General features: G+C 36.3%; 1 protein-coding gene across 2 annotated transcripts in view; it reads left to right on the top strand.

Annotated features, from left to right (window-relative positions):
• Sema2a (Semaphorin 2a) overlaps positions 1-27615 on the top strand; it is a 508917-nt gene that overhangs the window by 108751 nt on the left and 372551 nt on the right. For both annotated transcript variants that reach the window (XM_089094861.1, XM_089094860.1), the window contains one exon: positions 14000-14122. In XM_089094861.1, the coding sequence (XP_088950987.1) occupies positions 14029-14122 (94 nt within the window). In that variant the 5' untranslated portion in view covers positions 14000-14028. The remainder of the gene's footprint in view (positions 1-13999; positions 14123-27615) is intronic.

The following is a 27615-nucleotide window of genomic DNA, read 5'->3' as shown; positions in this document are numbered from 1 at the left end:
AACGTAAAACGAACAGAAGTTATTCCATAAAACAAAAAGATCATGGCAGTGTTGTTTCTAAACTAAATTTTTATCAAAAACGAGCAGAGATTAATTTAAAAAAACAAGCTTTTTACGAGGGAAGTAAAGAGCGAAGTTGAAACTTGAAACCAACAAAAGTAATTACTTCACAGCCTATCTAACATATATCAATAAAACTAATGCAAATAAATCAACTGGTGATATTTTCCTATGTTTGTAGGATTACAGAAAACTAGCGCTTTACTGAAAACTAAACAATATAGGAGTTTTGGTACGGTAAAAACAAACATTTAAGGATACTTTTAACAGTACAAAAGTAAAGCATTTTTAGATTGTTGCTTTATTTATTTATTTTTTCGTTTAATTTGGCATCACTTCTGAACTATGAGCTCAGTTCAATGATCGACTGTCGTTGTGGATCTGAAAAGAACATTTCATGATTATTTTGTAGACAAGTTCAAAGTGAAGGAATCTTATTAATATTAAGACTACAGACTGAGGCTACGTTTGGCTACGTTTTTACTTTCGACTCCTAGATAAATATTCTTTTTTTTTATACTTGACATTTGTGTTTTCAGTAAAGTACTAGTTTTCTGTAATCCTACAAACATAGGGAAAAAAGTTGAGTTATTTGCACTAGTTTTATTGATATATGTTAGATAGGCTGTGAAGTAATAATTTTTGTTCGTTTAAGTTTCAACTTCGCTCTTTACTTCCCTCGGAAAAACTTTGTTTTTTTAAAATTAATTATTGTTAGCGCCCATTTTCACGAAGATGAGAGCTGGATGGAAGTCATCAATCCCCGTGAACTGTGTTTTTGCACTGTATGTGCTCAAGGAAATTATGTTTTTGCTTCCATTCTCATCTTAACCATCTCTTCAGTGTTTCCACTTCAAATTTTATGAAATCCCTAAAAGGCTGGTGGAAAATTCCTAAAAATCCCCATTTTCAATACCAAAATCCCTAAAGGATTTTCTGACTTCTTTCCAAGTCAATAGTAAAGTCTTGTTATGCTGACTTTTAATAGCATTTTTTCAACATGGCTTATTTTGCAACTCAAGACCTTTTACTTGTACCAAAATATCTTCTTTTGAGATTTAGAGCAATGCTTTGTATTTATCGACTAAATAAGTTCGGTTTTGATTTACAGATTCCGGTGCCATATTTCAGATTCAGGACTATATGAATATATTTTTATTTATTTAAGATAAGATAATATTTATTTTCAGAAGGCTATCACAAGCTCTAATAGAGCCGAATTCGCTTCATATGTCTGAAAAGAAAAAGAAAACAAAGAAACAAATAATACAGCAAGGAAAAAGTAAAAGAAACACTAATCAAGCATAAAAATGGTCAATAAAAATTTAACACAAAAGAAAAAGAAAAAAATTTTCCAAGTCCAAGAACTAAAATGAACTTTATGTGATTAATGGCAAAAACAGAAACAGAAAGGGTGGGGAATAAAACAAAATCAAAGCTACAAGAAAATTATTTGTTTTCCTTTGTCATTATTTTTTTGTTCTCTATTACTATTTTTGCAGCACCCATGTTTTCATTTGACATGGTATAATGGATTGGCATGAATGATACCCAGCCGGTCGCTTTTTCAAGCATTATTAATGTTTTGACTTGTTTTAGTATTGAGTTGTGCTGATATTAATAACAATGATTGAAAAAAAAAGAAAAAAATATCTGTTGACGGACCTATCGAAAGGTGACTGAAAATATGAAACCCAAGGATAGAAAGTTGCTTAAAACGTACTTGGAGCAATGCAGACAATGTAAAATCAGTAGCGTAATTTCTTCAAAATCCTGGGGGAGGGGGGGCAAATTTGGAGCCAATTTTCCCAATCAAGTGAAAATGACAGTAAAAACTGAAAAATGAGTCATATATTACCATAATGGCAAAGAAATACTAAAGAAAATTGGCCTGTTCCACTGGATACTTGAATCATGCAGGCTTATCTTATTTTTAACAATAGTTTTTGCAAAAACTAAATTTCAGCTGTTGGGGCGGGGCACTGAGGCCTAGGGGGGTACTTGGGTCTGGAGGGGGCATTTGCCCCTCCTGCCCTGTAGCAAATTACGCCCCTGGGTAAAATATAAAACAATACTTAGGCATTGTTCACAGTCGTGTAGTAAGGTGCAGTAAGGCGAAATAAATTAAGTACGAGAATTAGATTTCAACTTTATGTTCTATTACGCATGACCAATCAGGGTGCTTAATTAGTAGCGCCAGCAAGTCAGTGGGTATGGTGGTCAAAATAAACAAATATTTATTTTATAGGGTTATTTTTGGTAATTTGTGTTATAAGGCCTCACTGCTTATCACACCAATGTGAAAAACCTATTACTACTACTACTACTACTAAAAACTCACCGCAGCACCAAGCCGCCTGAGGCCAACACAGCTACGCACGCTTCTCCTCCACCCCAATCTGCTCAAAGCCTCCCTTTTTTCACCCACCGACGAAGTTCTCATTTACATTAAATCTTTCTTTATGACGTCCTCTCACCCCAGACGGGGACGACCTGCTTTCCGTTTAGCCTTAAACGGTTGGCCGAAAAGAACAATTTTCAGCAATCTGTCATCCTTCATCCGCACAACGTGTCCTAGCCACCTCAACCTTTCTTTCATTATAGCCCTAGAGTGATATTGAACCACATTTTTCGTATAGCCTATTGTTTGACATACGGTCAGTCAGCCGGGTACCCAGAACAATCCTTAAGCAATTTTTCTGGAAAACATCTACCAAATCTTTATCCGCTTTTCGGAGCGTCCATGCTTCAGAGCCATATTTGACCACTGCCATCACTGTAGCTTCTAATATTCTAATCTTTGTTTGCAGACTTATCTTCCTATTCTACCAAACTTTTTTTAACTGTGAAAAAACACCCTGATCCTTGGCTATTCTAGTACTTTTAACATCTTCACTGCTCCCACCATCATTACTAATAATATTAACAAGGTAAGTGAAATTGCCCCCCTGATCAATCTTTTCTTTACCCAACGTCACCTTTTCATCTTCACTTGTTCCTAGCCTTAGTGACTTAGACTTCTTAACATTAATTTTCAAACCTGGTCTAGCGCCCTGTACTCGCAAAACCTCAAAAACTTTATTCATTTTGCTCACACTTTCCTCTAGGAGGCTTAAATCATAAGCATAATCTAAGTCCGGGAGACTTTTTCCTCCCCATTTGATTCCATGGTCTCTCATTGCCTTTCCTTAAGACAAAGTCCTTAAGACAAACTCCTTAAGACAAAGTCCATCAAAATAATCCATATAAAGGGGGATAGAACACAACCTGCTTAACTCCTGATTTAATACAAAACCAGCTGCTAACCTCATTTACTACCTTAACTGCAGCAGTGCTATTCTCATACATAGCACTAACCACTTTAATGTCTTTGTCTGGTACACCATACAAGGATAAAACCTTTACTAAAGCCCTTCTATCAACAGAATCGAATGCTTGCTCATAATCTATAAAACTGAGGACCAAAGGTGTTTGAAAAATCAGGCACTTCTCAATTATTAGCCTAAGAGTGAAAATTTGGTCGACACATCCTCTACCTTTTCTAAAATCACACTGTTCTTCTCTTAAAACTTTGTCAATGGCATCTCTCAGTCTAAAAAGTATCATATTATTATGTAATTTGCTATCTACAGATACCAGGCTAATGCCTCGATAATTACCACATTCACTTTTATCACCTTTCTTACAAAGTGGCTTAATTAAGGTTTTCCTGAAATCGTTAGGTACTTCCCCTTTTTCAAAAATCATGTTCATAATCTTCAGTAACTTATTTCTAACCTCAGAGCCACGATATTTAAGAAACTCATTTACCACCCTATCAGCACCTGGAGCCTTCTTTTTTTTTATCCGTTTAGTACTGTCGCTAATTCCTAGTTGCCTCAGAATACGTTATATTGATAATAAAAACAAGAAACATCAATTTTAAGTCAGAATCAGATTCAACACCTTCATCCTTTTTTCCGATGGTAACTGAAGCCATGACTCTTTTCATGCAAAACAGTAGCTGCTCGTCTCCACGAATGCATGGTGCCCTTTCTTTGGCCCGCTTTATACCATATTTTGTTTTCAGAATTAAACGTTTAAAGCTTGTTCCGCCATTCCGTCTTTATGATCTTCACTGCACTAAAAAACCCTTCGACGACAACTTTGCAGAAAGGAAAAGAAAGCACAAATATAACTCCCAATTTTAGATTTACGTATAGCTCGGTTCTGGCAGAGTTTTTCTTCGAAAAAACCAAACGCCAATATGTAATCGCATTTATATATTCAATATTTTTTATATTGATGAAACTTTGCTTCCTGCACTCCTATCCGATTTTGTTTCGTCCCAAGATACTTTTCCATACTTTTGAACAAAGGGTTGGAGAGAATCAGGCCGTAATGACTGATCTGATACAGGGTCAACCATTTCTGCATATTTGTAAATGTCATCATCAAAACGAAATCGAGTTTGGATCTGCTGCACAGCTTCAACGTACAGCTCTCAGGCCTTTTTCAACTGCATCATGGGGCACGGTGGCACACCAGGATGTGATTTTAGCGTCAAGAGAGAGTCCTGTCCGTTTGGATCCAAATAAGCTTTAATTTAGCTTTAAACTTTAAGCTTTAAGCTAAATTTAGCTTAAACTTTTGAGGGGAAGGTAAACACTTGGGTCATTCATGTTGACTTCACTTGGCCCTTCTTCATGAAGCTCAAAGACAATTCCTTGATAAGAGATTCAGTCTCTTGTCTCAGACGATTGAACACTTGCTTGTCAGCTTGAAAAGCTAAATTGAATTCAGTAAGCAATCCCAATGCAAAGGCATCAAATTCAAACATCACTTAATTACCGGATTCAGATTTGTGTATGCATGCTCATTGAGTTTTGTAGGATCATCAACTAGTAGAAGTCTGTAGTATGGACTAAGAGCATCCCATTGTTCCAGAATTTTGTCCACAGCAGCTTTGACTGAAAACCATCAAGCCCGCCCAGCCAGCAGCATTTTATGCATGTCAACTTGATGTGTTGCTTCTTGCGACTATGTGTGGAGTGACTATATATGAAGCGACAAATGTCTTCCACGGACTTTGGCAATTTCTTGCATGCATACGAAGTAACAAGATGAGTCATGTGGCAAGAGTATTTCACAATGACTCCCACGGGAACCCTTGTTTTATCAAGGAGAAAATGCTTTGGTTAGCTCCCATCATAGAATTTGTAATATCTGAGCAAAGCCCAATCAAATTTGCAGGTGGAAAATTGTGTTTTTCTCTTATGCACTTCTCCAGCTCCTCAAATATTGCCCTGACTAAAGAGTCGGGACACTCGAAAACGTCAAGTACATCAACTTCAACTGAGAGGTCGTCATTGCAAAATATTACTCCTACTGCTAGAAGCTTTTTAAAGATACATCAGTGGACTCATGAATAATAACAGAGAAGTAGCAATTCTGTTAGATTTTCATCAAAAGATATTCATAAAACCCAATTAGTCCTGTTCGTATAGCATTGATAGCTTTCTGTTTCTTGAGCTTCACATTCTCGACTCCTTCCTTTGAAGATAATTTTAAAAAAAGCTACGAAAGGCTCAACTTTAGAAATAGCCGATTTATTTTCAACCAGAAAACTGCAGATTCTCACCTCAAGAAGCTTTGTCCGGTTAGTGAATCGCCCTTGCAAAAAGGATCAAGAGTATTCAAAGTATACCCGTCTATTTCAATGTTTGACATATGCTTCTTTTTGTTGGAGTGCTTTATAAGCTCTGATTTTTCGCTTTTTCCTAGCTTGAGATCGGTATTGCATACTCCATTATATCCAATATGTCTTGGTTTTTTAACCACCCCTTCAATTTTGAGTGACTCATCCATGAATCAACAAACTTTTGGAAGTATTGAATTTGAGTGGTAGAACTTTTTGCAGGGTCATATTTCACCCTTTTTTTTCTTTAGAGGAGTTGTATAATCTGGGGAGGGTAAAACACTAGAGTTGGATTCTTTACTATGTATTGCTATCTCCCATACTAACCTTTAAAATATAAGGCATAAGAAATACAATCTTTGAAACTAAATAAAATATATTTTTCATATCCTGTTAATATCGATGTGATTAGCAGTGTGACCCTACTACACCAGAAAACGCTAAAACTGCCATTTAGATTTAATTTTTTTTTGTTTATTTTGACCATCATATCCTAGAAGACTAACCCCCCCCCTTGCTTTTTAGCAAATCATCAGGCTAAACAAAGAGGCTGTCTCATTATAAAAATAGATATATACAACAAACTAGGCCTCTATCCATTTGGTGCTGTAGAACATCTATGAAAAAGAACCTCTAAGGAACAAAAGAGACTGAAATTTTTGGTTGAGGCCTTTTACATATAATAGCTGTTCCATTTTGTCTTTTCTGAAGTTCATTTTCTTAAGCAAAGTAATGTAGTCTAGTCTCATATAGCAACTTTACAGGTAGGCTATATAGTAGAGCATGCATGGGGCTATCAATGAGTACTAACTGACTGTCAATCACCTTAAGCAAATCATCTTGTAAATGAAAAACATTCCTTATTAACAAAAAAGTCATGATCTTATGGATAGAACAAAACGTTTGAAATGTTCAGTACAAGGTGATGGACTCCCTGGTATCCCAAGTGTATAAATAATTTTTCAGACCACATTGGCTAATCATGATAAAATAGAAAATCGCGAAGAAAGGAAGAAAACGAGGACAATTAACAGCCAGTGAAAACAAAATTTCACTGGCTGTTAATTGTCCTCGTTTTCTTCCTTTCTTCGCAATTTTATGCTTTATCCCAAATTTATGCAATTTTTGGTGTCATTAGGGGGTAGCAGTAGCTATTGATCGTGGTTTAATTATCAAGAATCTGAAAGAGACAGGGGGACTGTGGAACCAGGAGAAGGTAGAGAAGTTTTAATGAAAATCGCACGAAAACTGTTTTTATCTGGATAGCTAACTGAGTTTTTGGTAAAAGCGCGGAAAAGGCCACGAAAACGGACTCTCGATAAAAACATCTTATTTATTACTGTATATTATTCAGTCTAATGGACTCTAAAGGTTCAGAGGGCTGTCCAGGAGAAGCAGGATATAAACAATTATTTCATTACTGCATGTCCTGGTTTAATTGACCAATACCTCTGCACCTTTTACTGTAGGAGTACCTAATCTGTACCTTTGCCAGGTTTTCTTCAAATGATTAGTAGTCTTGAAAGAATTTCGGACCCCTTTTCTCTTGACTTCTAGGTCAATTTAGTTGTTGTCGTCGTCTCCTAGAAGGCTCTATCCAGCAGAGGCAAGCATTGAAATATAATATGCTTCCGAATCAACTGTGCTAAAGATCCATAACTCCTTTATGGCGTGTCCAGACTGTCAGCTTTCTGGAAAAATGGGACATAAAGCTGCTTCCGTCCCATTTTCTTTTTCCGAGTCGGAAGGGGATTTTCAAGGACCGAAACCCGAAATATTCCTTTAAAAAACCAGAAGACTTGTAAAAATCCCCATATCCCTAAATGAAAAAGATTGCCCCTAAGAGACCTCAAAAATCCCCATTATAGGGGGGAAATGCCTAGAATGGAAACACTGCATCTCTTGCTGAGCTAAACGATGAGATCTATGTGGAGTAGAGCAGGATAGAGAATTTCACCTCTTTGTTGAACAGATGACCGTTTTCACGAGGATGGGAGGTGAACATGAATTCCATGGGCGTCCTCTTGAAAAGGGGTCCATAGACCCGGCGTAGTTATTTCCCTATTTGGGCATTGTTATGCTTTTTCTATATTATTTTGGCATCTCTTTAGGTATTGAGTCTGTGGGAATGGCATCTAAGCCTTGGTGACGGATTACTCTACCGTATAATACGGACAATTTCAAGCCCTTTCATAAAATTTATCCCGTCTTTAGATTTTCGTGAAAATCCCTTTACGAATTTTCACGAATTTCACGAATTTTTCTTGTTTTGACTTGTATATATTCCTGTTACGAACATAACTAAAAAATATTATGTTATCGATATCCATATCTGTTATGACTGTATCTCAGCTATCGCTTGGCAACGCTTGAAAACGTTCTAGTTATCGAAGGGGAAAGGATTAATGTAGGCATTGGTCTCCTAGGCTTCTTGCTAAGTAACCCCACCGGAAAAATTATCTTAATTACCAGATGCTGAGTAAGTTAGCGTCTTCTTTACAGAAATCAATTAGTCGAATATTCTAAGGAACATGATAGAGAAGTATTTTGTCAGTAGATAAACAAAGAAAGGGGTATTCACTGTCCTCGACACGTGAACAAACATACGGAAAAAAGCTTTAATGTTCTTCTGTAAATAGCGAGGGAAATGGAAGACATTGCTGACAAAAGAATTGTTGTCCATTAGGATTTAATAGTATTATGACGTTTTGCTGGACTTCTGTCCCCTTTGATCTTTGTCCAGTTTTTAATTATACATAATTATCCTAAAGAACTTTCGGTACTCTTCTATTAAACGGACTCTTTTATATAGTGCTAGTTTGATTAATGCTAATGAAATAAAATAGGATGAATATATAATAGTTTAGAAACAAATTTGGCCTATATATTTGCACATTAGGGGGGGGGGGGTAAAGCATAGCATATATTATTACGTAACCTAACCTAGGTACCTCCTTTCCCCCCTAAATCCTCAAAAACAAAAATTCTTGAGAACTGTGTTAAAAACAATCCTTGCCTTTGTTTAGATTCCAGAATGCATTGTAATCGTATATCTATTTTCATCACACATTTCGGCTTGTTTCGTGACTGATATGCATTGCCGTTTATATCTTAAATTTGGGTTGAATAAAGAGGATTTGAAGAATTTGTTGTTGGTAAGAGGGGATAGTTTGGATTTAGGTGAGAGAAGTTAATTTTTGGGAAAGTTTAGGCTGGTGGCTGGCCCTTATTTCTGTCCATTGTGTGGATTGGTGAATGAAAACTTACTTCATTTTCTATCCGAGTGTGAGGAGCTGTCTGAGTTGCGGAATCAATGTTTAGGACGAGTGTTTGGGAGCGAATGCTGGTTAATAGAGTGGATGGCTGAGAGGAACGCATGTGCTATTAAACAGTTGTGTAAGTTTCTTCGTTTAGGGATTACAAATAGGGAATCCTGTTTGAGGGGAGCCTGATACTATTTTTATGATTTGAATTTTATTATAGGGTGTTTGTTGGTTAAAAGTCGAACCTTGGTGTGTTTCTTTTTTTTTCGTTTTGTTGTTCTTTTTTTTTCCTTTTTTGATTTTTACTATGCAAAGTTGTATTTTGTTCCTGAGTGTTGGTTTGTAGATTGTATTGTGTGTTGCTATGGCCCACAGGCTTTTTGCAAATAAATCTTATCTTATAAAATAGTCTGTTTAATAGAAGAGTACCGAAAATTTCATTATTATCATAAAGAATCATAAAGCCGTATTAGCATAAAGAAATTTCTGTAGTCTAGAAAAAAGGGGGGAATCCTTAAAAAGGGATGGATGAAAAATACAGTATCAAATTTGTTCAAAAATGCCTGGTGCAGAGGTCTTAAACCTTTTCCCATCAATATGGTATACAAAATTGTATATATTTATTAGAGAAGGATGATCACTGATGCATTTTATTCGTTTCGGTAAAATTCTAGACAAGCTAATTTTTGCTATCTTGAAAAGGAGTTAAGTTAGGAAAATGATGGTTTCAAGGATGGATATACAGACTAAAGTATGTCCCGGGAAGGTATTTCGAAGCACCTACCTCCACTCCTCCTTCTAAAGCTCCACTGACCTTTGATGATCTTTAAAAATCTTTGGCTTATAAAAGAAGACGTTGCAAAATAGATCTTCTCCTTAAATGAAATACAAGAAAAGTGTTTTCAGTTTCATAATTTTGCTCTATAATGTGTTGGCAAATATCGTTTACCCAAACTAATTATGATGAATTTTTTTTTCTTTACAAATTATTTATCAGTACATTTTGTGAGCACGGTCTTGGGCGACTCTCGGGTCTCCCGTCAAAGCTAAAAAGTAGAATGTAAAAATAGAAACTAAAAAGTAAAACTAAACTAAAAAAAACTAAAGTCCCGTCAAAACTAAAAAGTAAAAATGTCGTTTCTACCAAATGTCTCTTACATTGTTTTTTATTATTTTGCTTAAGAGCGAAAATGATGCTCCGTGTTTAAGCTGTTTTTTGCTGTCGCCTTTTTTTAAGAGAATAGATAATAATCTAAATAGGCTTAAAACGAGCTTTCTGTTAGAATTTAATAGTATTATGGCGTTTTGCTGGACATATACCTCTTTTATCTTCATTATTCTTTTTTTTTTTTTTAATGATATTGTTGCGTATTTTTTTTTTATACTATTTATTATCAGTCAATTATGTTGGTGTGGCCTTGACCCCTGGGAGTAGAAAGTGTAAATGCGGTGTCCAAAACCGAACAACATGTATCTTGCATTTTTATTATTTTACGTCAGAGCTAAAACAACGTTTTGAAACTTTTGCGTTGAGATTTTTTTATGATTTAAAATACGAAAACAGGAGTAAGAATTATCAGTATATGACAGGATTCTAAAAATTCAAAATTGTAGCAAGGGTCTAGGGGCAATCGCCCCTAGGGAAAATGGGAGATAGAATACTTCCCTTTAAGACCTCAGCGCCTGTGTATTTTACACCCTGTATCCCTGGATCTATTTAAAACCGGGCCATTTCCATTTAAAGGACTGCCTATTAGCACATTTAAATTGCATTAATTTATTACCATAACACCTTTTCATTAGAAAATTGCCCCATCCCCTGGCGAAATTTACTGGTGGTGTGTTCTTGATCCCTACATTTTTAGGCACAAGAAGAATGTGTGCAAAAGTGAACCTATATCTTCCTATGTATGGTTCAGAAGAAAAGAGGGGAGTGCGGCCCTGTGCTTCTAAGCCCTTTTTTCATTTTTAAATCTATGCCTCCTTGTTCACACTTTTGCGTGACCCACTAGCAGGCCCGTTTCCAGGTTTTTCGTATGGGTGGGTGTGGGTTGGGGGGTCTATTTTCGCTCGAGAACGGTTGAAAAAAAAATGAAAATGCAACACAAATTTGTTTACATCAATTTAATGCTACTTTTTACAAGTCAGACAAAAGCTACAGGGGGCTCCCCCCTGAATACGGCCCCTGTCCATTGGTTTAGCTTTTCTAATTCAATTTGTTTGGGTTATTAAATATTATTTTCTTATTTTGCTGTCTTCCAAAAAAAGAAGAGAAAGGGAGATAATCAGATAAAATGTTTAATAATAACAGTTAAAACAAGTGATTTTTTTCTACTTTTTTCCTACATTTTTTTGTTCACTTAAAATTTAGTTACATTTTTTGTTGGTTATCCCGTTGAAATGATTATGGACCCAAAAATAAATCATTTAGATTCTATTTTATTGGTTTTGACTTAATTGATTGAAAATTTTGCCGTTTTTTTATTTATTTTTAAAAGAAAAGCCAGTGAGGTCTGTTAAATTATTTATAAATTATTATACTCCTATATTTCAGAAACAACCTTTTTTTTCTTTCTTTTTTTCATTGAAAATAAACGAGAAAACAACAATAATGCTTCCTCTATATTTTGGAAAACAATTTGGTGTTTTTACGTGGAAAACAAATCGAAAAAAAAACAAATCCGCTCTTTTAAATCTTGTAAATATACAATTTTTTCATCTACCTTTTTCTCAAAACTGAAAAAAGTTCTTCTCCCTAAATTTTCGAGAATTGGTGCCCCTATGGCCATCATGTTTCTGTGATCCGTTGTAATCTTGAAGTAGCATCCGTTTAATAAATCATTCCAGCAGTTCTACTACTGCTTTGGGACCGCTACAAAGCCAAATCCTGGCTATTGAAGACAGACTAATCTAAACGGCTCTATTAACTATTTAACAAATTTTACATCGCTTAATTTTGACATTAATTCGCCGCATTAACTTTTTATCGCTGCGAAGAATAGCTTCTCAGTGACATATTAACTCAGTTCATGAATAACAAAACATAGACTAACATATAAGCTTATATAGTTATGATCATGTACTTCGTCTAATACATGTTTTTTCTTTGATGGTTAGGATCATGTACTTTTTTGTAGGCTTTTATTGCTTGTTTTTTTGTTTGTTTAGTTTATCATACAGATGACATCGTAGTGTATGATTTGGTTTATTGATAACCTTGTAGTTACGGCCGTGGGAAACGCCATTGCTTTGTTTTGTGGTTCTAAATCTTGGAAACAAAAAAACTAATCTACGCTATTATTAAAAAGGGTACTGTTCTATTATCTGTGAAACACGCGTCGAGAAAAGCAAAGCTCAGATAGCCATTACCCATTAATTGCCTATCTGACGCTGTATTTACCTTCACCCCCCTGATGTACAAATATATAGCCGAAATTTATTTCTAAATTATTATTTTTTATCCTAGTTTTTTTTACTTCATTAGCAATAATCAAACTTCACTTCTCGCGTGTTTTACAGATTTTAGAACTGTACCTTAAAAAGATTGTGTCGCACCAAAAGGAAAGTTCCTTTTTTCTGGCGCCCTCATTCCTATTTTTTTTTTTTCTTACTGTTTTTTAGAATAAATTTGTCAATTTGGTTAATTATCGCCATCTTTGTCATACTCACCCCCCCAAGATTTTTTTATTGGTACCCTTGTCAAATTGGGTCTCTCCCAAAATTTTGCTCTAGATCCGCCCCTGTATACAGTTATTTAAATTTAAATACGGATTTTTACTTTGGCTTGAGGGAATATAAAAAAATACAAATTTTTACAATCCAAATTAAAAAAAAAATCGTGGCGATCGGCAAATGGCACAATATTTGAATAGTTAAAAATGCAGACATTTGTTACCCATTTTTGTAGTTCTACTTGCCCCCCCCCCCCTAAGAAAGAGAAATCTAACCTTAGATATTTTCTGGGGTGTACTGAGGAAAATAAAATCGAACATTAAAGACAAATTTAGAAAAAATAAAGAAACTAGCTAAAAGAAAACAAATATTCTAGGGATTTAAAAAATGTATATTATGTTATTAACTTTTAATTTTTCCCAATATCTGACCATCCAAAATCGAAAACCCTCTTCTGGAACAGGGCTGTTGGTTTTACAATCATATTTTAGAGGATTGGTTTTTTTTTTACAATGTGTGCTTTTTGGATTGATGGTAAAATCCACGGTGATGTTGTGAATAGAAAATAAAATTGACGACTAGATTTTCAATTCGAGTATCCGAATTGTCAATCGAAAAACGTTGAACTTATTCTATGGGTTATTGATCGAAGAGCCTGTCGGACAATACGCATAAGAAGGAATGTAGCGTACATTTTCTTGTAAGGACAGAAGAAAAATATTTTGCTCCCATCCCCAAACCCAAAATTCAGGATTCTCTTACCTCCTCTTATCAAAAAAAAACTTCCCTGTGAATTACAACTCGCTTTCCCAACAAAACAGAGCAGACTTAATTACCTAATCTTACCTAATCTATACCTAATCTATAATCTTAATCTTACCTAATCTATACGTAGAAGTCGTCACGCTTTTAACTAAATCTTCTGAATGGGAATATTCACTTGGCTTCAGGTGTTTGTTTTATAAAGTCACATGATTGTTTTAAGAGCTAAATATTAGTAATTAGCCGAGAGCTGCCGGCATAGGCAATTATATTGGTAGACTTTGTCCAATTTCAAATCTCTTTTTTTCTTAATTAAAAATTGGGCTCATATTTTAAATAGAAAGTCTTTACAAAGGGTCTTATATTTCCTAATAGTTTATTATAACTTTTTAAAATGGAAGCTATTAAGGAGAAACCAATGTCTATTTTCATCTGTGCTTTAAATATATCTTTTGTTACCGATTTGGATTCGGGTGTATTTCCTGTCACAGAAGGTACCCCTAGAGGTAGGTAAAACTACTGGCTCAGTAATCTTTGAGTATAATCATCGGTTTGGTATTTTCAGGTGAATTTAGTTGAGTAAGAATCTGAATAATGGCAATTATATACAGGAAAATGGATATAAAACCTCTTCTCGGGATCATGTTTCTTATTAGCAGCATTTTGGCTTCGGAAGAGCTTTCCATTGGTAAGGTTTTGTTTTCTATTCAACCCTTTTGAATCATGCTATTTTGTTGAAACACAAAAACAAATGTAAAAAATTAAGTAGTAAACGTGGTAGTGGGAAGAAAGACCAGGTTGTTGGGGTAAGTCAGATGGCGTTATGTCACATTTTCCTAAAATTAGAGATTTACATTTCGTCCCTTCCAACTAAGCAATTTCGGTACTTGGGTTTTATATGGTCACTTCTAAAAAGTCAAGTTTGGTTAATACTAATGAAATAAAATAAAATAGAATGAATATATAATAGTTTATAAACAAATTTGAGCTATATATTTGCACTTTAGGGGGGGGGGGTTGTGTTGTGGGGGTAAAGCATTGCATACATCAAATACTTAACCTAACCTAACCTAGGTACCTTTCCTCTCCCCATAAACCCCAAAAAACAACAGTTTACATATCGCATACGAAATAAAAAAAAAACCACGCTATGGATTGCATTACTCTGAAACCGTCTATTGAATTAACCCGTCATAAACGGGTTTTCCATGACTGGTTTCCTTGTAGGTGCCCATATAATGCCCAAGTACCGCAATTTCTATTGATAGGTTCAGTCCATTGCATCCTATGTTATTTAATTCCTAAGATGTGTAAACTTCTTTTCTTCAAAATGTGTTATTATTTTTTTCATTCACGGAAACAATTGAAAATTACAATTTTTGATGCCGATTTGTTTTGTCTTTGCCCTCACCCACATTTTTACCTCTTGTCGTTAAAATTTATGTTGCTTATCGTACCAGCTTTTAAATTTTTCAACTGCAGGTCCAAAGTGAGAAGTGGGTGGAGGGGCCCAAACCGCTAAAGCGTCTTTATCTTTATAACTTTGTACTTTTGTACTCTTTGAATATATAATGACTATGAAAATACTTCCGTTGGTGTATATCCCGTCCCATCCTGAAATAAAAACCCTGTCTATATTTCAATATTTTTATTATATTTATAGAAGTTGTGATTAATTGCAGTTTATAAAGCTTATTTAATGAACTCGCTTTCCTCGTGTGTGTGTTTCTTATGATGCAAATGACTTACATGTTTAAATGTTGTTTTTAAATGTTTAATATTATGCGATCTGTTTCATAATCCCCCTCCTACAGGCCATGGAGCCTTTGTGGAGATTTGTAGATTGCTGTGTAATTATTGTAAAGTTATATGGAAATAAATATGTCTGTCTCAAGGGCGGATCAAGGATTTTTTTTCTGGGGGGTTACTAATTTTTGACTCAGTTTTCGACTAATTGTACTGATTTTTACCTAGGTTTTACTAATTTTCGACTTATTTTCGACTCGGTCAAAAATTTCGGGGGGGGGGGGGGTAAACCGGGGAATCCCCCCCCCCTGGATACGGCCTCGGTCTGTCTATCTATCTATCAACTATAGCTTCTGGTGAGGAATTCTTTTGGATGATAGTTTTGACGATCTCAGGTGCCAAGGCCCCATGAAATATTACAGTAACACTATTATCCGTGGGTAACAGTTGCAGAGCAACGCATACGAATATGCCTCACGGGGAAAGCTCGTATGTTCTCTTAAACTACTACTACTACTGCTAACAACTCACCGCAGCACCAATCCGCCTAAGGCCAACACAGCTACGTACACTCCTCCTCCATCCCAAACTGTCCAAAGCCTCCCTTTTTACACCCGCCCATGAATTTCTCACTTCCTTTAAATCTTTCTTTATGAAGTCCTCCCACCCCAGACGAGGACAACCTGCTTTCCGTTTAGCCCTAGACGGTTGGCCAGAAAGAACAATCTTCGGCAATCTGTCATCCTTCATCCGATTAACTTGCCGTAGAAACCTCAACCTTTCTTTCATTATAGCCCTAGAGAGCGGTATTGAACCACATTTTTCGTACAGCCTATTGTTTGAAATACGGTCAGTCAGCCGGGTACCCCATTTCTCTGGAAAACATCTAGCAAATCTTCATCCGCTTTTCGAAGCGCCTATGCTTCAGAGCCATATTTGACCACTGTCATCACTGTAGCTTCTAATATTCTAATCTTGGTTTGCAGACTTATCTATCCTTTCAAATTTTTTTTAACTGTGAAAAAAACACCCTTAGCCTTGGATATTCTACTTTTAACATCTTCACTGCTCCCACCATCTTTACTAATAATACTACCAAGGTAAGTGAAGCTGTCCACCTGATCAATCTTTTCATTACCCAACGTCACCTTTTCGTCTTCACTTGTTATTTTATGTGTGTTCATAAAATGATACGCTGAAGAGGTTATTTCACTAATCTGTATATCCGCAAATTTTCTATTCGAATTAACCTTCTTATGGTCATTTAAGATTTTCTATGGCATATGGACCTTCCTATATGATAGGAAGACATAACTTCACTAAAACTGAAACAAGATGTAGAAGCAGTGTGACGTTTGGTTCGTACACTAAGTGCTCTGTTAGCTACTAGGGTAGATTCGAACCTCCTTAATGGCGCAAGTAAAATCTTAGCTGATAATCCGTATCTTTTGAAATTGGAATCCCATAACCCTTTCGTGTGAATACAGATGACAAGACAGTAGAATTTCCTTTACAAACGGAGCTTCTAGCCGTTGACCAGATTTGGTTGAATTCTGCCTGCTCTCCTGGTAATTAGGCTGGTGACTGGATATTTTGAGACCCCTGTCTCCCTCCCGATAGTAAGGTCAGGTACAGACCCTGGAAAGGTACATCTTTGAGCCTAGCTCTTACTCTCCACCGGGGTTTGTTGATACCACAGATCCCATTCTGGTTGATTGCCCAAATGACAATAGTCCAACTCATCCCACAGAGGTAGATTTTTCTGGACACCCAAAAGGCACAACTAGGCTACTGGCTCTTACTTCAGGGTAAGTTTGGTTTATATCTATTTAGCCCTTCTCGTAGATGTGCTGATGACGAGATTTGCAAAAACTGCTCTCGCTTCCCCACTTGCTAGTCGCATTGTGACCAGACTTGTTTTAGTTCAGTTCCAGGCTCAAGCTGGATTTAGTTATGTATTTATTAATACAAATAACGTTAATCAATTTGCGTTAAGCAATTAACATTAAGCAAGATTCTAAAATACTGTTTTCAAATAAAAGAACGAACGAACTAGAAACGGGGATTTTAGGACCGATTTCAATATTTATTTCTGGGAAATCCAGAACAGAAAACAGAATTGCAATCTTTTGCTTTTGAAGAAACAATTCCATCTTGTACGCGAGCTCGATGCTGCATAATTCGTAAGAAGTTTACTTTCGTGAGAAATCTGTAGATAATTTCATTTTGTTTCTTATTCTTGCACTATGTCACAGAATAGGGCAATAAATTTTTATTTTCTGGAAAACTACTAAAAACTTTGCAAAACGATCAGAGTGAAAATCAGAGCGATTTTTCGTCTCTTTTTCGCTATTTTCATATCGTCAAAATATTTCAATTTTTTTACCTCTTAGGCTACCGTTCCAAGCTATAGACTGCTCATATCAAGGTAATGAATAAGAAAGAAAAAAAAACTGTAAAAATCTGCAGTGATTCTCCGCAACATAATTATCGCAACTATAGGAAAAGTACTTCAGGATAGCATGTTTGGATGCTATCGCGTTTTCGTTCTTTTCAGGATGATTTTTGTATTTTACCTCAGAGCAATTTGTCTGCTATGAAAATTATTGTTATTTTCATATTCCCAAATTAAGATTTGAATTACTGCTTGTATAACAAAGGAGAACAAAACAAACATTTTCATTTACCTCTTTCACCTCTTATTCATCACTCATTTCTGTCGTCCTCTTTACCAATCTAAATGAGAATCTATTTTCCTCCCCTCTGCCCTTTCATCGAAGTTAGGTGCTTCCATAAGTGGTACAACAGCTCATGAATTAGAACTGGTGGTAAATGTTACCTTCGCGAGTTTTAATGCGTCAAAACTAACAGCTCACCATATTTAGTTCTTACGCTCTCCACTCCAAGATTTTTCTGCCAGGAAAAAGTAATGCTGGAAACAAAATAAAAAATAAAAAACAAAACCTAAAAAACGCTGCCCCAGGGGTTGCTAATCTTCTAAGTAAGTGATGCAATGGCAAGAAAGAGGGTACTTGTGTCTTATAACCACTACACTCAAGTTCTGTAGAAAAATGAAGTTTGGTTAATGCTAATAAAAAAAAAAAACACAAAATGTGATGAAAATATAATACTTTATCAACAAAATTATGAAAACTACAACAAAGGATTATGGAAGGGGGACCGCTCAGACTGCATTATATAAGATGCGTAACCTAATCTAACTTAACCAAAATACGAACTAAATATTTAATTAAAATATAGCTACAATGTAGTTTCCGGCACGAATTATGAAATCGTCAGAAATTTTGCTTTTTTTACGTTTCCTATGTCCCTGGGCTTAGAAACCGACGAATATTGAACTAAAAAAAAAATTTAATTCCAACTATGAAATGAAATATAAGGTGGTGTCTGGTAGAGACCACTTTGAAACATGTGCAGAAAAAAACTCACTTCTGGTGAAAAGAACTAAAGCAGTTCTTTGTGTAATTCATGCACAATGGAACTTTAAAAACTGAACATTGCCATTTGTTCCAATGGGGCTCAATCTTTGTACTACATTGAGCACATCTTCTTGAAGTACCCTGAACAGGTAAGTGTTTTGATTTATCCAATCTTTTTTTTGGAGGAACGTAAGGCTTGAATTTGGGGAAAACTTCCAATTTTTTGGATGACCGACCTCTCTCACCCTTGCACGAATAACTTCCAACCAAACCATTGACAATGCAACATCTAAAGCCTTTCATTGTCATCTTTTTAGAATATCGTGTAGTGGGTGGACCGCTTGACCAAGACAAAGGCATTGATCGTTGTAATGTCGACGAAATGCCATAGTAGGTGATGCCACCACTCTCTGCTTTTTCTGTCAATCCCATAGAGAGACTCCAACATATCGGTTTTGTCGACGCATCCCATAAACTTGTTGTACTCGACGACCACGTTTCGGCATGTAACTTGGGTAGTAGATTCATCTTTCTCCTTACTACCGATCTGTGTCATTTCTCTTCCTTAATGAAAATCATCAAAACGAGTTGTACACATCGTTTGCCTTTCCAGCGTACCCAGTGAATTCCATCTGAACTCACAGCATAGTCCGAATCACCTCGTGTCAGCTCTTTTTCGGCTTTGAGTTTGAGTAGACCTTTACGGTTTGCACTTACTTTCAACTATTAAAAAGAGCACTAGCCGTCTCAGTTTCCAATTGAATGAGCCCTTTTTGAAATTTTTACGACAACTCTATCTATGAAAACCTTATATGCTCCCAGGGCATAACTTACAACCTTTGCCCTAGGTGCTCTAGGGGGTTTGTCATCCTTAAATGCATAATTTCCAAAACTTTCAACTACTTTGAACAAAATCGCTATCTCTAAACTTGGATTGAATGTTTTTTGGGAAATGGTGTGTGTGAGAGGGGGGTTAATTACTCTCCACTCACTTTTGACTATTAAAAAGGGCAATTTTAATTTCTAATCAAATGAGCCCTTTCTGAAATTTCTACAACAATTTTCTATATAAACCTTATATTCCCCCAGGGCATAACTGACAACCTTTTCACTGAGGGCTCTGAGGGGGTTATCATCCTAAAAGACCTAATTTCCAGAATTTACAACTACGTTGAACAAAATGGCTATGTCAAAATTTTGATTGGATGTGTTTGGGAAAATATTGGGCGTGAGAGGGGGGTTAGTTGTCCCTTAATCACTTTCGACTTTCAAAAAGGGCACTAGCCCTTTCAATTTCTAATTTAATGAGCCCTTTTTGAAGTTTCTACAACATCGCTTTCTATAAAAAACCTTATATGGCCCCTTGGGCATAACTTACAACCCTTGCCCTGAGGACCGTGGGGGGAAGGGTTGTCATCCTTAAAGAATAAATTTCCAAAACTTTCAACTATGTTGAATAAAATGGCTATCCAAAAATTTTGATTGGATATGTTTGGGGAAAAGGTGGACGTGAGAGGGGGGTTAGTTGCCCTCAAATTACTTTCGACTACTAAAAAGGGCACTAGACCTGCAAATTTCCGATCGAATGAGCCCTTTTTCAAGTTTCTACGACAAAGATTTTAAATAAAAACCTTATATACCCCAGGGCACAACTTATAACCCTTGCCCTGAAGACTATGGTGGGAGTGTCCTGCTGAAAGGTATAATTTCCTGAAGTTTAAACTACGTACAACAAAATGGCTGTCTCAAAATTTTGATTGGATGTGTTTGGGGAAATCATAGGCGTGGAAGGGGTTTTAGTTGCCTTCCAATCACTTTCGACTATTCAAAAGGGCACTAGCCATTTCAATTTCCAATCGAATGAGCCCTTTTTGAAGTTTTTACGACAACGCGTTCTATAAAAACCTTATATGCCCCCAGGGCATAACTCATAACTCTTGCTCTGAGGGCTGTGGAGGCTTAAAAGCCTTGCCCTGAGGGTTATGGGGGAGTGTCCTCCTTAAAAACATATTTTTTATCTGGAAATCAACTACGCTTAACAAAATGGCTATCTGCAAATTTTGATTGGATGTGTTTGGGGAAATGATAGGCGTGGAAGGGGTGTTAGTTGCCTTCCAATTTTTTTCGACTATTAAAAATGGCACTAGCCACTCCGATTTCCAAACGAATGACCACTTTTCGAAGTTTCTACGACAACTCCTTCGATACTAAGTGCCCTGGTATGGAAAAAAAAATATACATTGTGCCAACATCGTTCTTTACTTAGGCAGCGCAATCGCGCTGCCTATCATTGAGATCCTGTTTCTATCTTTGATAGTGACCACAGTAAAGCTAATATACAGTAGCGAAAAGTCCTGTACTCTCCATTGAAAATTTATGACACAGATCTAAACCCGTACAAGATTCGTGAAACCCGCCTTCGCGCACGGGAAATGACAATTGTTTCTAATGGAAAACCAAGTAGCAACTGAAACTATGCCTCTGACGTATATGCTCAGAGTCTATCTATGGCTCTGATGTATATGCTCAGAGTCTAATTACGCGCTATGAAATGCATTTAGAAGAATATTTCGATGCTGATATATAATTATACTGTGATAGTGACTATCTTTACGCTAAAGTTTTTATTGTTAAAAAAAAAGAGTCGTGAGAAAGTCAAACTTTAGCGTAAAGAGCGATGCGTTGAGGAGGGCACAGCCTCTTTCATATACGGAATAATTTCTGTTCGTTTTAAGTTTTAATGTCGCTCCTTACTTTCAGTTTAAAGAAATTTTTTTTTTATATTTAAAGGCTGCGAAAGCGGGGGGTTTGGGGGGCTGTATCCCCCCAACTATGCCTCCTAATCCCTGTACGTTTTAAGGTTCGACCTTGTAACTCAGCCTCTTTAACTCTTTAGAAAACGTAGTTTTTTTCAAATAATTTCTGCACGTTTTTGCACAGTTTATTACATATTATTGATTGACTAACTGTTAGCTGATGGGGTCAGGAGTTAGAGTTGGGGGGCTGCCGCACCCCAAAACCCCCGCTCTTGAATATTCTTGTGTTAAGGCTTTTAATTCCTGAATACTCAAATCACGTCGTACAGGGTGCCTCCTAATCCCTGTATGTTTTAAGGTTCGAACTTGTGACTCAGCCTCTTTAACAGCCCCCCAACTGTGCCTCCTAATCCCTGTACGTTTTAAGGGTCGACCTTGTAAGTCAGCCTCTTTAACTCTTTGGAAAACGTAATTTTTTTCAAATAATTTAAAAAAGAAACTGAGTTTATTTTTAAAGTTTAAATTCAGTATATAAAAAAGTTGCTCTAATGGTGAATCGAACCCGGGTTTTCCGCCTGATAGTCTGGAGTATCAAGCGCTGGACTATACAAACACAATAGTAATTGTTGTTTAGCAAATGGAAGCTATTTTTGACGCAAGCAAATTCCCAAAAATCTTGATATGTGGTTTTTGGAAAACAGGGAAGGAGTGATCAGATTGAGGATAAGCTCCCAGGCCCCAGGAAAGCTTATCCTCTAAATTTCAGCCCGATCAGACAACGTTAAAGGGGGGTTGTGGTGAGAAAAATTAACATGGGCTAATATAGGAAAACGAGGTTTTTCGTAAATGTAAATTCGGGGGATAATTTTTTCGGTCTGAAAACATCAAAAGGCCCTAACAGGTCGAATTCTGCTTCGAATGAGTCCTCATTTAACCGGATCCGTTGCCAACTGTGGCCTGTAGGCGTGGCTAAGAAAAAAAAAAGAAATGATGATGATGAATATTAAGTGGTTATATTTGGTTTTTTGAAAAAAGGGAAGGAGTAATTGGATTGTGCTGAAATTTCGAAGATAAGCTCCCGGGCGCTAGGAAAGCCTAACCTCTAAATTTCAGCCCAATCGGACAACGTTAAAGGGGGCTGTGGTGGGAGGGTCCAAACTTCCGGCCCAGTTTACCCCATGAAGATAAAGTCGGAGGAGGATGAAATTTTGCAAGTTTCTTAGTTTGAGCTTGGGCTACAAAATGCGATTACCGCCGTCTCTCTGCGACCTCTAGGACCTGAAATCGCTTAACATTGTGGTGGGTCGCCTCTTTATAGAGGCACAAGTGTGCCTCCTTGAAATACCATTATAATCGATGGGTTCAAAATTCTGTAACCTAATCAGGATATTTTTCAGGGGGAGGTAGGGGATAATAAAAACAATTCGAAGGGACAATAATAAAAATGAAGATTTTTTTGACAGTTTGAATAAAAGCTGCTCAGAAACTCAAAAACTCAGGGTTTCGGAAGAGGGGGTCCCAAGGTACCTTGGTTACGCCCCTGACCAAATACCGAATTGTTTATTTAAAATCCTGTAATTATTAAATTAGCCGTTTTACCGTCTAGAACCGTCTAGTTGGTTGTAACTAGAAGTTTAATAGGTTTAGTAATTTTAATATGTTTTAACAGGTCTTAATAGGTGCTTTGTAGGCAAGGCGTATCCAGGATTTTTCTTGGGCGAGGGAAGGGTATTTTTTCAGGGGAGAGGCTACAAAAAAAAACGCTTCAAAAATTTGTTTATATGCATTTTTATTACGTTTTTACGGCAAGGACACACATTTTGGGCTGGGGGGGGGGCTAAACAGGCAACCCCTCCCCCCTTGATACGTCTTTGATAGTAGGTTTAAGTTTACGTCTCTTTGGGTGCAAACCGTCCTGGAATTAAATATTTAATCTATTGTAAATTTAGAAAGCCTTTTGTGATTGTAAATTCATTTGTTTCGCTTTAGGAACCCTCAGTGCCTTCTTGCATGGTTTTTTATGGCTTGCTTTGAATGACCCTTAGCTCTTTCAGCCCATTTTCGTACTAAATAAATATTCTATGGTAGTTGAATAAATCATCTACTTCATCTCATCCATGAAATCTTATAATATCAAGAATGGTCAGCTAATGTCATTTCTTAATGTCGTAGAATGTCTTTTGCTGTCAGTGTGTCTCCTATGAAAAAACTTATTTACTGAAAGAAAAGGTAGGGGCACTCATATTAATGAACAACTTTTCTCATGGATTTTCATTTGATCGGATGGCTGAATTTCCCTTCCTTTTTCCCGGCGGACCCTTTGTTTGCCCCACAGTAGTTCAAACATTGCCCTTGTATAATATGAAGTATGCTTTTGATTTGGTCACGGTGTCTGCCCATGCAGTAAACCGGAACAAAAAAAAGACCAGAATTTTCCTTTTATGAATAGAAACTTTCTCCTTCTTGTACAGGAAAAGAAAAATAGATAAGAAAATACATTTTTAGGTTTTGTTTAGTAAAAACTTAATTTTATGTGAGAAATTTTGAATCGGGTTAATAGTTGATAGTGCTCTTTGAAGTTATGGCTAGAAAAGACTTGGAAATGAAAAATTTTAATTTTTTTTAAAAAGAACGTATTTTTAAATAAACTATTTCCGGCCAAATATCAAACTGTCAAAAGATTATCTTTAGGGCAGCAGTAATGTATTCTGTTTGAATCAAAATATATTTTCTTGGTCATACATGCCGACAAGGCCATACCCAGAGTGGGGGGGGTAGAGGTTTTGGCCCCCCCCCCTAAAAAAATGATTTTTTTACTCATATAGAAGTAAAAAAATGGATATAACCAAATTTTGTATGCGTTAAAAAAAAAAAAAAAATCCCCCCCCCACGAAAAAAAACCTTTGAGTAAACCCCCCTCCGAAAAAAAATCCTGGGTACGGCCTTGCATGCCGACACAGGTGGGGGGAAATCCTGCTCGATGCAAGAAGCCATGAGCCCCCAGAAATATTCGGAAAAATATATTAAAATACACGAAAGCCGTGTGAAATAAATGTCACAAGAAGGTAGCCAAAGCTATAAATAAGAATTTGGGCTAGGATTGCCGCTCCTGGGAATTTTTCAAACGAGATATTGGTACTGGTGAATTAAACCTAACATACGAAAGAAGTCAAGTTTGATTAATGCTAATGAAATAAAATAAAATAGGATGAATATATAATAGTTTAGAAACAAATTTGGGCTATATATTTGCACATTAGGGGGGGGGGGGTGGAGGGTAAAGCTTAGTATATATTAAATACCTAACCTAACCGTGGTTCCGCCCCCCCCCCCTAAACCCAAAAACAAAAGTTTAAATATTGTAAATTCAATGAGGAACTATGCTTTGCGATCAGTTTAGATAGCAAATACCCGCTTTACGGCTCTCCATGTCTGGTTTCCTTTGATAGTATATAGCGCTGTGTTAGGTATAATGCACCAGTACCGAGATATTTTTTCCAGTCAGGTAAATTTCTATGGAAGAAGGGGACATTTATTCCCTCCAGACCTCATTTTGCATCTTCTGGACCTAAATTTGCTCTAAGATTTTCGTCTATCCTCTCCAAGGGCGTATCCAGGATTTGTTTGGGGGGAGGGTATTAAAAAAAAAACTTTTAAAAAGGCACCAAAAATCTGTTTGTGTGCATTTTTGTCCTCTCCAGTAGTTTCAAGCGTAAACAATTTTAATGATTTTTTTTACTATGATTATACAATTTTATATGTTTAGATACCTTGATATCCATGCAGTACAAATTTTATATTTATCGTTTATTACTTGTTTTATTTGCAATTTATTGCAATTTATGTTTATTGCTCATTTATGTTTTATTCTACCCTCTTTTGTATTTAAGAAAGTTTGCCCACTTTAGGCTGTTTATTAGAAAATTAGTTTGCCCTCTCCATGATTTTTTTTGAATGTGCTTTTACGCTTTTCGACTTGAAAAGCAAGTCATATTTAAAAGCATTTCTAAAGAAAGTAAAGAAAACTTTTCTGTGGAGACTGAATGAAGTACGAAAAATTAGTTTGATGATATTGACAAAAACATGAAGGAAAGTCGGGAAAAGTAAGTTTTCACGCAGGCCTTTATGCCATATTTTTTGGGAGATCGGGGGGAGTGAATTTGTCAAAACTCGCCAAATCTGAAGTCTTATGTGAAAAGTGTAGACAAATCTCAAAAACCTAAAAATTTCAAAAATAGGAAACGGTAAATTACCAGTGGTGTTCCTGGTCTCTTTTGCGCCCGGGGCAAAAATATTGAGTAGCGCTCCCCCTCCCCCCGTCTCCCAAAAATTTTCAGGCAAAATTTTAACAATAATTTTCATTTATTTAAATCTGACTTTTCTTACTTCAAATGGGAAAACGAAAATTTCAGATTCAATTAGCTCATACTTACTACCAACTGCGCCTCCTATTTTAATTTAAAAAAATAAAATTTCAAAAATTAGAAAAGGATTATAAATGTTGTATTATTTATTTGAATTTTTTTCCCTAAAATTTCTGCTCCCGGGACAAGTGTCCTCTCTGTCCTTCCCTAAAACCACCTCTCTCCATAACCTCTCCCCCTTTTTCTGTAGATCTATCTGCTTTTCAATGATTTTTTTTTCTCTGAACTAGCGAGTTTTGAAGAAACTATCTCGTGATTTTCCATTCAGACTTGTGGCAATTCTGATAATCATGATTTTAATTTGGTCGTTTCCTGAATTAGAGACAAAATTCAAGTTTAATGTCCTCTCCATATTTCTATTTTCAATGAATTCATTAGCATTAGCACTTGGGAATTTTTATTTCACAAGTGCATTTTTAAGAGATTCTCTCAAGAGAATTTTCAACTTTGCACGTTCGTTAGAGGAGCACTTGTTACAACTCTTAAGCACGTCATCCTCTGTTTTGAACAGTGACGTTAAATGGAGATGATGAATAGTAAATAAACGATGGTAAATGATAAATAATGGCTAAGTGGACTTAAGGTATCTGTTGTTGTCTAGTTCAATATTTGGAATATTTAAAATCGGGAAAGTAAACTTACAATTAAAATTCAGCATGACAAATCATGCAATCCATTAAGCTTGCAGTTCAGGAATCGGTTCTGTTTTTTTCTTAACTTAATTAGAACCTCATTTGCCTCTAATGTACCCAAAGTGCCAATAAGTGGCCTCTAGTCGTTTCTTTGGTGCTCTCATTTGCCTCTAATGTACCCAAAGCGCCAATAAGTGGCCTCTAGTCGTTTCTTTGGTGCTCTCATTTGCCTCTAATGTACCCAAAGTGCCAATAAGTGGCCTCTAGTCGTTTCTTTGGTGCTCTCATTTGCCTCTAATGTACCCAAAGTGCCAATAAGTGGCCTCTAGTCGTTTCTTTGGTTTGCTGTGGCTAGGATGTCTTCCGATTCTGACCAAACTAAGATTCGATTTGCCGTTGATCAGACAGTTCGTTTCAACTTTCAAATTAAAATTAAATAAAATAAAGTTTTTTTCAATTGAAAGTAAGGAGCAACATTAAAAATAACAGAAACTATTACGTATATTTGGGAGGTTGCCCCCTCGTCAATACCTCGCTCTTTATGCTTAAGTTCGAATTTTGTCCCAATTCTATAAGAATGACTCCTGAATCACAAAGGCCGTTTAATTAAAATAAATAGCTATTTTAAAAGTTACAAAAAAGTTAGCGTAAAGAGACAGGTATTGACAAGGAGGCGAATCCCCTCATATAGCCTACGTAGTAATTTCAGTTCGTTTTAACTTTTAATGTTGCTCCTTACTTTCAGTTGAAAAAACTTATTTTTTTTAATTTAATTCCTGAATTCTGGAAAATTCGGCTACCCCTCCGTATAAAATTTCCTTCCCCCTTGAAAAGTTACTCGATGGAAAAATCCTCCCACGTACTATACGACCCCCCCCCCCCACCAGAAAATCCCCTCTGGAGACGTCTGTATACTTCCCAATAACCAATACTATATGTAAACAATGGATAAAATTCATAACCTGCAGCCCTTCCCCCGGGGACTGTGGGGGATTAAGTCATCCTCAGAGACATAGTTATTAGATTTTTTGACTATGCTGAACAAAATGGTTATCTCAAAATTTTGATCCGGTGACTTTGGGGAAAAATCAGCGTGGGAGGGGGGCTAGCTGCCCTCCAATATTTTTGGTCACTTAAAAAGGGCACTATAACTTTTGATTTCTGATCAAACGAGCCCTCTCTC

Source organism: Artemia sp. Qi Xiang Cuo, chromosome 9 (genome assembly GCF_049724085.1).
Source record: "Artemia sp. Qi Xiang Cuo chromosome 9, ASM4972408v1, whole genome shotgun sequence".
NCBI lineage: Eukaryota > Metazoa > Arthropoda > Branchiopoda > Anostraca > Artemiidae > Artemia > Artemia sp. Qi Xiang Cuo.
The sequence above is the reverse complement of the archived record's forward strand: the minus strand, read 5'-3'. Positions and strand labels throughout refer to the sequence as shown.